Source organism: Physeter macrocephalus, chromosome 1 (assembly GCF_002837175.3).
Source record: "Physeter macrocephalus isolate SW-GA chromosome 1, ASM283717v5, whole genome shotgun sequence".
In the NCBI taxonomy this organism is placed as follows: Eukaryota; Metazoa; Chordata; class Mammalia; order Artiodactyla; family Physeteridae; genus Physeter; species Physeter macrocephalus.
In genome coordinates this window covers 85,223,398-85,233,323 of record NC_041214.2, presented here as the reverse complement: position 1 = coordinate 85,233,323, position 9,926 = coordinate 85,223,398, and the positions used below count along the sequence as shown (strand labels likewise).

The following is a 9,926-nucleotide window of genomic DNA, read 5'->3' as shown; positions in this document are numbered from 1 at the left end:
TCCTCGCGCACCAGGAAGCAAAGAGGGAAGAAAAGGTCTCTTGCCTCTTCGGCAGCTCCAGACTTCTCCCGGACTCCCTCCCGGCTAGCCGTGGTGCACTAACCCCTTCAGGATGTTTTCACTCTGCCAACTCCAGTCCTCTCCCTGGGATCCGACCGAAGCTCGAGCTGAGCCTCAGCTCCCAGCCCCCGCCCGCCCCGGCGGGTGAGCAGACAAGCCTCTCTGGCTGGTGAGTGCCGGTCAGCACCGATCCTCTGTGAGTGAATCTCTCCGCCTTGCCCTCCGCACCCTGTTACTGCGCTCTCCTCCCGGCTCCGAAGCTTCCCCCCTCCGCCACCCGCAGTCTCCGCCCGCGAAGGGGCTTCTAGTGTGTGGAAACCTTTCCTCCTTCACGGCTCCCTCCCACTGGTGCAGATCCCGTCCCTATTCATTTGTCTCTGTTTATTCTTTTTTCTTTTGCCCTACCCAGGTACGTGGGGGTGTTTCTTGCCTTTTGGGAGGTCCGAGGTCTTCTGCCAGCGTTCAGTGGGTGTTCTGTAGGAGCAGTTTCACGTGTAGGTGTATTTCTGTTGTATCTGTGAGGAGGAAGGTGATCTCCGCGTCTTACTCTTCCGCCATCTTCTCTCCACCCCCACAGAAACTTTTCTGATAATATATCTTTACCAAGTGAGACAGAGAAGTCGGTGGATTTAAAGATGCCTCTTCCAGATCCCTTATTAGCCTAACAGGCGATTCTAACAAAAGCATAACTATTGACACTAAGAATTCTTAGCTCTAAATGCCAGTAAACCCAGGGGTCGAATTTCAGGTCTATGTTAGGGGAAATAGTAAAATAGTAGCAGCAGCAGTAAATGTTTACATAGCACTTATACATAGTAACACACAGCAACCCTGGGAAGGGGGTACTATCAGCACCCGCATTTTATAGATGACAAACTGAGGAATAAAGAGGTTAACTAACTTGTTCAAGGTCACAGCCAGTAAGGGGCACATTAGGCTTTGAACTCAAAGTATTTTGGTCCAGAGAATGTGCTTTTAACTCGGACACTCTTCTTCCTCTCAACTGTAGCCATTATAACCTGTATAAAGTACACCTATGACTTTTTGGGATATAGCTGTGGGACCTAGGCCATAAGCTTCAGGTATGGTTTTCCATTCTGTCCCAGGCTTTCCTTGGAAGGAAGAAGTTTGTCCAGATTATACATTTATTAGAGGTCGGTCTCTTATCTTTTTGTTATTTGTACCCTCATGGCACATAGCAGCTGCTCAATAGTTGAAATAAACTAAATTGTCTCTGCGGTTTTTTCCCCTTGATGTAAAATTCTTTTTGTTATTAAACAAGAGAGGAGGGTAGGAAGGCATAGCTCCCTCTACTGCAAACCCTTAAAGGCAAGCTGGGATTTAGTTGTTCATCCTCTTTTGGTCAAACACTTTCACCAAATCCTGACTCCAAACTCAAGGCCTTTTCTAGCCCCTCTTGCCCACGATGGTTCCCTGGTTCAAGCCAAGGGAATCATTCATTGCTGCTGTCACCCAGTCCTTCTGTCACATGGCTCATGGTCACGTCTGTGAAGGCTGTGGATTGAGTTCAAGACCTGAAGGCTGACAGATCTGGGTTTGAATCAGGGCAGCAGAACTTGCCAGCTGTGTGGCCTTGGACAAGTCATTACATTCAGCCTTTCTGAGCTAAGCCTCATCATTTATGGAGCGAGGGTCATATTATCCTATTCAGGAGATGCTTGAGAGACTGAAACCAGATAACGTATCATGTAGTATAGTGTTTGGCATGGGGTAGCCACGTGCTGAAATTGTAGAAACTGAATTTCCCAGTTAGATTACAACTACTTGGAGGCCTGGGCTCATGTTTAAGGAAGGATCTTTGTCAGGGATCCTTCTTCACTTCCTCAACCCCTCACTGTGTCCTCCCCTTACCTTCCTCAGCTTCTTCACTCTCTGCCCCTCCCACCGGTTTCATCACCAAAATTCCAATTTGTTCATTTGTTGCTTGTTGTGCTTAATGTTTGGGGTCATTTTGGTTCTGTCCCAGGAGATATTTGGCTACCGGACTCAGAGCTGCCGGAAAACGCTCTGCCTTGCTGGATCTATCTTCTCCTTTGGGATCCTCCCCTTGGTGTTTTACTGGAGACCCGCTTGGCACGTGTGGGCAAATTGCATCCCGTGTTCCTTGCAAGAAGCAGACGTCGTGCTGCTGAGGACAACAGTAAGTGTGTACCTGGTTCTGTACCGGGTGGCCCTTTTTCCTGGACACCTTGTTATGGATGGTTGTGGGGAGATGAGCGCAGGGCAGGCGGCAGCTGGATATCCAGCCGCAGGCTCCATCACAGCCTTACATTTACTTACCAAGAATTCAATAATTTGTGTATGATTGGATTTCACTAAGAAGACTTAATTCATAGGGTATTCCTTTTAAATTGTGATTTTAGTGAATGTCGGAATAGGGAATAACCATGTTAATAGCTAAAAATAATAGTGTGAAGTAGTTAAGTCAGGCTATAGGTTATAAAGTTCATACTCATCCTTTACCCCACACCCATCCTGACATATCAATGCCAATCCCAGCCCCCCTCCACTGGGGTATCCCTGGGGGAAGGGAAGGTGGGGAGGAGGTGGGAAGTACCCCTCTGAGGAGGATCCTGTCTTCCCCTGCTCCTTTGAGAGAGCCATGGTTATTGATAGGAGTCTGTTGCATCCTGTAGATATGCTAGGGTTTAAAAGTGTGGCCATCTTGTCCCTGAGTAGATTGCCGCTTTCTGCTAATACAAGGTCCTGGTGTTAGGGGAGTTCCCCTGTATTGGCTCTGATAACACTTCCTTCTAGCACTCATTACACTTAGGCAAAGTGCATTGTTCCTGCTGGACTGTTAGCTCCACAAAAGAAGGGACTATCTCTAACTTGTTAACTGCATCCCTAGTTCCGGCACATGGTAGGGATTCCATACATATGTGGTGGCTGACAGGCTAAAGTGGACATTCCTCTTGATAGAAGTCAAAGTGTAGTCTCACAGAGGACCCTTTTCGGGCTGACTTTTACTGAGTGTGTCTAACAATGCGTCAGCCCAAATGACCCAGAATGACAACCAAATTCTTGATAAATCAAACTCTGCTGGGCTGTGAGCTTCTTTTTTTATGTAGCAACCTCTCTAGATAAACATTCTATTCATTTCAGTGAGAGAAGAGCATAGCAGCAAGTCTTATAACTGGCCCCCAATTTTTTTTTCCACATTTCAGTCTGAGTTGGAACTAGACCTCAGTGAAACTGGCAATTGGATGAAGTTTGTCTTTGTTGACCTGCCCCCGCTGGGGTCAGCCCCATCGCTCATTTCTGGCTCCTGGTCACTTCAAGAGCCACTCGTTCTATGTCCCAGCTTAGCTGACATGTGGACCATATTACAGGTGAGAGCTGAGGCAGCTCCACCCAAGTTCAACTATAATTTAACTCAAGATTCTTGGAGAATAGACTTCAAGACATTAAGAAGGCAAGATGATAGTGGAATCAGAGCATCTCATATTGATGATGTTGGGCTGGGAGCCCTGCTCCACTGCTGCCTCAAACCATACTTCATGAAGGCTCACAGAATATGCATGAGAGAAGAGTGCCTGGCGCTCACCAAGGAAGATCTCGTCATTTGATTGGGGAGGAAATGGGGTCTGGAGAGTGTGCATATTTTAGCCACACTCCTTGATAAGTTAGGGGCCTCACCATGAAGAAGTACCATATATCCCAGTTCCTAGTTCAGGGTTATCCCCACACAACTGCACATAGATCAGTGGCTCCCAAACATCAACCAGCATTAAAATCATCCGGAGGGCTTATGAACAGATTGCTGGGCCCCCCTCCCAGGGTTTCTAATTCTTTAGATTTGGATTGGAGCTCCAGAGTTTGCATTTTTACCAAGTTCTCAGATGATGCTAATGCTTCTGGTAAGGGACCATACTTTGAGCAAAACTGCTGCAGATAGTCATCACTCCCAGTGATGAGCTTACTTGTCCTGGGGAGAGGAATAGAGGCCTGGACATTGCTTTATGGCTCAGCCTATATATATATTTATATGGTCTCAAGGGGACTGATCCAGATTTAGCAAAGTGTTATAAGTGGTCCTGCTGTATACAGCCCTAGTGTCTTGCTGGAGCAGGGGTAGAGAGAGGTTTGTTTTCTGGGGCTCAAGGTAGGGATGTAAGGACTTATGGAAGACCACATCTTTGGGATACTTTCATAGTTCAACCCCTTCCATGTGAACTTAAGGACCTATGAGATTCCTATTTTTTGTCATGAAAGGAGGATTTGGAAAAATACTTCACTCTACCCTGCGGGTGCTTTCATTTCGCCCAACTAGTTCTCAGGGGGCAATGCTTTTGTTGCAGCAGAAACAACCTCAGAAACAGAAAAGCTTTCTGTCTTTCAGAATGTATCACCAGACTCTTCAGATCAGAGAGCATCTGGTTGGCTGAGCTATAAGCTCTGAGGTTGCTGGCAGAGTCAAGGCACAGAGAGGAGCAAGAGGAAATGAACAAGGAAATGGCAAGGAAGGGAGCAAAATGAAAGAAAAGGAGAGGGAAATAGGTAAAAGAAAAATAAAGAGGGAGAAAAGAGAAAGAGCTAGTAAGATACAAGCTACTATGTATGACATAAACTACTATGATATACAACAAGAATGTATTGTACAGCACAGGGAATTATAGCCATTATCTTGTAATAACTTTTAATGGAGTATAATCTGTAAAAATACTGAATCACTATGCTGTACACCTGAAGCTAATATAATATTGTAAATGGACTATACTTCAATAATAAAACCTAAAATTTACAAAAAAAGAAAAGAAGATCTGGTAAGAGTGAAAGAAATAAAAAAATGTCAACCAACACAGAGCTGGTCCATTTTGGGATTTGGAGTCAAAAGTTTTGACTTCTAGTCCCAGCACCTTAGTTAGGTACATGACACCTTAGGTTTGTTACTTAACGTTTCAGGAACTCAGTTTCACTATTTGTATAATGGGCCTAGTAAAAGCACTTGTTCTTTCTTGGGTTGGTGTGAGGATGAAGTGAGATTACATAGGTAAAACCATTTACAAACTGTAAAATGCATCATCAAAGATAATTTTGGTTGTGTATGTGTTTTTGATATAGCAACTTCACAAGCTTGCTGTACGAAAGGGCTTGCTCTAGCCTAGATGCACCCGTGTATAATGGCCCTGCTCATCTGGATGCTGTGTCCTTCCCTTATTATCCAGGAGGCCTGGCACTTCCTTCCAGGACAGGAGACATGGGGAAGATGCCCTATAACTAGGAATCCCCAACACTCATATGTGCTCAAGCAGGTCACCTCTCCTAGTTGCATGTGATCAACTTTGAACTAGACATATAGCAGAAAGATTCAAAAAAGCATCAGTGCCTCAGGGAGCTGCATTCCATCACCCTGCCTCTTTCTTTGGCTCTTTGAAAGTCTATTAAGCCTTTCTCCCATTTCACTGCCCTCTGCACCTAATCAGAGCTATTGAAACCAGCTTCAATCTCGTCTTTTTCATCTTAATTTCAACCTTAATTTTTAATTACCTGCTCTTGTGCATCATTTTAAATGGATTTGCTATGCCAGAGACTCTCCAAATAAATGAGGTGCTAAATTAGTCTTTATGTAATTAGATAAGAACACGATTATTTCAAACACTTTTACTATGTGAGTCTTAGATAAAAATAACCTTTGAGAGTCAATAGTTTAAAAGTCTGCTGTAAGGTTATTTGTGTTAGAATGACACCTTAAGAAAGATATTATATGAATTATATTATAATAGCTGGACAGTAAAGATTTCCCATTAAGAAAGACTGGATGACTCTTACCTGAAAATGTGTTGCATATCTGTTTTTCATGTTATTAAAAAATCAGTACTTGGTATTTATCATCAGTCTTACGCTGGTAAGATTACAGATCATTATCCCAGATACTGATTAGGTAGTCATTTTTTAACATTAAAAAAATATAGTAACATGATGTACTGACTGAAAGTCTTCAGCACCTAGTTTATTTTCTGTTCCCTTCCTCTTATTAAGCACCTCTAAGAGTGAGATTTTTCCAAAAGATAAGAGTAATTACATTTCTATTTTATAATTTAAAAGTGGCATATTATTCATCTACTTCTGAATTTTAACCAATATCTGTAGTGATGCCACATTTCTATGCAAATAACGTGATTTATATTCATTGGTGTTTTGAATTCAGATGCTCCTGATAATTTTCATAGTTTTTATCTTTATTATAATTACATATACATTTTTCCTTCACTGTCACTGTACGTCACATGTTGCCAAAGACTCACGATGTTCAGAGAAGAACTTTGTGATTATTGGCTATTAGGCCTGACTCCGGGCATTTCATTTCAATGTTTTAACGGGGAACATTTCTCCTTCAGTTTCACCGAAAGATGTCAGTGGTAGGGGCTTTAGTTTAAAAACTTGGAAATCCCCCAAATCAGCCATGCAAATGGCATCTTGGGTCCACCAGCCCACCAGGATACTCATCAGATACTAGCATTTGTGTTCACGTTTCCTGGATCCCTTACCTCCTCCCCTCCCTCCTCTTCTGCAACCTGGTCTCTCCAAGCCCAGGCTCCACACAGTGGCACCACTTTCTAAGGGAATCAGACAGTTTGTTTTGTCTATGCTTTTACTCATAAAATTTCTTCTGATATTCCCTATCTCCCCCATTCATTCATTCACTTATTCATTCAACAAGTATTTATTGAGTACCAGTCAAGTACCAGACATTGTTATAGGCACTGGGAATACAGCTGTGAACAAAACAGACAGAAATCCTCCTTACAGAGGGACATTCTGGAGAGGACTCAACTGATAGACACTTGTACACACTCATACACACATTCTCTATACAGTAAATATAGACAGTAGGTGTTCTATCTCTACTTATTAAAACCTACTCATTCTTCAGCCATATACCACCTTTTCTATTAAATCTTTGTTGATCCATTCTCTGCCCCAATACTGGAGGGAATTAATTGCCTGTCCTTCCTTCTCTCCTAGCTCTGTATTTGTCAGCTCTGACTGCTATAATGCTTTCTGCAGTCTGCCTTCTATTAAAATGCTATTTGCTCTACATTTTATAAAACAGCATCTCATTGATTATATTATTTAATTCTCATAACAACCCTAGGGAATGGCATTATCATTTTTATTGTACAGATGAGGATACAGAGAGGACAATACTTTGCAACCTAGTAAATGTCAGCCAGGATTTCCCTCCCCCTTCCTCCTTCCTTCATAAATTTGATGAGCACAGGTTGTATGCCAGCCACAGTGCTATCTCATGGACAGCGTAGGGGGCAGGGAGTATAACAGTAAAATCAGGGTTCTTGACTCCACGGAGTTCATCAAATCAACTACACAAATAAATGCAAAAATCCAACTGTTATAAGTGGTACTTAGGAAAGCTTCGTGGTTATTGTAGGATTATAGACAAGGGATTGGATCAAGTCAAGAAAACCAGGAAAGGCTTTCCTGAGCCTTCCGAGGATGATTAGAGAACAGATGTGTGGATACAGCGGGGGGGTGGGGGGAGTTGAGGGGGTGAGTGGGGAGGAGGTGTGGGATGAATTGGGAGATTGGGATTGACATATGTGCACTGCCATGTGTAAAACAGATAGCTAGTGGGAACCTGCTCTATAGCCCAGGGAGCTCAGCTTGGTGCTCTGTGGTGACCTAGGTGGGTGGGATGGGGGGGAGTGGGGTGGGAGGGAGGTCCAAGAGGGGGGGATATCTGTATACACCTAACTGATTCACTTCATTGTACAGCAGAAAGTAACGCAACATTATAAAGCAGCTAGACCCCAATATAAAAAAAAAAAGGTGATGGTGGCTGGTGGGGAGGAGCATATGGGGAATGGTTCAGGTAAAGGGGGTAGTGTGGACAAAGAACTTGAACCTGTCTTCTGACTCTCTAGGCCCAGCACTTTGCCCCACTATGCTACATTCCTTTTTATAGCTTTTTCTCCTATTCCACTAGAAGCTTTTTGGAGACAGTTGTCATGGCTTTTCATTCCCCACAACCCTTAGCACATGTCCACAGTGGGTGTCCAATAATTATTTAATTCAATTAAATAAATGAATTAAATTGTAATAAATGGTCTCATGGTTTCTACCAACACTTTATCACAAAGACCCTAAGGTGAAAAGTCACGATTGAGAATGTAAGAGAAGATAGTATGATTCTTTTAGGTACTCATTCCTTCTTCTGAATCCTATTCCCCCATCCCCCGATTTTTTTTTAATACGTTTATTTATTTATTTTTGGCTGTGTTGCATCTTTGTTGCTGTGCACGGGCTTTCTGTAGTTGCGGTGAGCTGGGGTTACTCTTTGTTGCACTGTGCGGGCTTCTCACTGTGGTGGATTCTCTTGTTGGGGAGCACGGGCTCTAGGCCCGTGGGCTTCAGTAGTTGTGGCACATGAGCTCAGTAGTTGTGGCTCGCGGGCTGTAGAGTGCAGGCTCAGTAGTTGCGGTGCACAGGCTTAGTTGCCCCGCGGCATGTGGGATCTTCCTCGACCAGGGATTGAACCCGTGTCCCCTGCATTGGCAGGCAGATTCTTATCCACTGCACCACCACGGAAGTCCCCCCCAATCCCCCATTTTAAACCATTTTTTTGTTAGGCATTCAGTCAGAAATCCCTGAGATTCTATGGGCTGGCTTCTCACAGATGATTTTTTTTTTAAGGACAAATAAACCTGAGGCCGTTATCTATTATTAAACAGGGCTATTTCTATTGTGATTTACAGTTTGCAAAGCTTTTGCATATATGTTGTCTCATTTGGTCCTTACTAGTAGAGATTATTTTTTCCCCATTTTACATTGAAGACATAAAGAAGTTAAAAGAAATGCTCATGGTATTACAGCTGTAAGCAGTGAAAACAAAATTTATGCTGAATTGTTCAGGATTTTTTTTTAACATCTTTATTGGAGTATAATTGCTTTACAATGTTGTGTTAGTTTCTGCTGTATAACAAAGCGAGCTGATCTCCCTGTGCTATGTGGCTGCTTCCCACTAGCTATCTATTTTACATTTGGTAGTGTATATATGTCCATGCCGCTCTCTCACTTCGTCCTAGCTTACCCTTCCCCCTCCCCATGTCCTCAAGTCCATTCACTACGTCTGCATCTTTATTCCTGTCCTGCCCCTAGGTTCTTCAGAACCATTTTTTTTTTTTTTAGATTCCATATATATGTGTTAGCATGCAGTATTTGTTTTTCTCTTTCTGACTTACTTCACTATGTATGGCAGACTCTAGGTCCATCCACCTCACTACAAATAACTCAATTTCGTTTCTTTCTATGGCTGAGTAATATTGCATTGTATATATGTGCCACATCTTCTTTATCCATTCATCTGTTGATGGACGCTTAGGTTACTTCCAGGTCCTGGCTATTGTAAACAGAGCTGCAATGAACATTTTGGTACATGACTCTTTTTAAATTATGGTTTTCTCAAGGTATATGCCCAGTAATGGGATTACTGAGTCATATGGTAGTTCTATTTTTAGTTTTTTGAGAAGCCTCCATACTGTTCTCCATAGTGGCTGTATCAATTTACATTCCCACCAACAGTGCAAGAGTGTTCCCTTTTCTCCACACCCTCTCCAGCATTTATTGTTTGTAGATTTTTGGATGATGGCTATTCTTACTGGAGTGAGGTGATACCTCACTGTAGTTTTGATTTGCATTTCTCAAATGATTAGTGATGTTGAGCATCCTTTCATGTGTTTGTTGGCAATCTGTATATCTTCTTTGGAGAAATGTCTATTTAGGTCTTCTGGCCATTTTTGGATTGGGTTGTTTGTTTTTTTTTGATATTGAGCTGCATGAGCTGCTTGTATATTTTGGAGATTAATCCTTTGTCAGTTGCTTTG

The 9,926-nt window shown here is 42.8% G+C and overlaps 1 protein-coding gene across 1 annotated transcript in view; it reads left to right on the top strand.

The window, feature by feature from the left end:
- ATP13A4 (ATPase 13A4) overlaps positions 1–9,926 on the top strand; it is a 152,765-nt gene that overhangs the window by 43,392 nt on the left and 99,447 nt on the right. Inside the window, exon 2 of the mRNA XM_024124313.2 lies at positions 2,048–2,221. Within this exon, the coding sequence (XP_023980081.2) occupies positions 2,048–2,221 (174 nt within the window). The remainder of the gene's footprint in view (positions 1–2,047; positions 2,222–9,926) is intronic.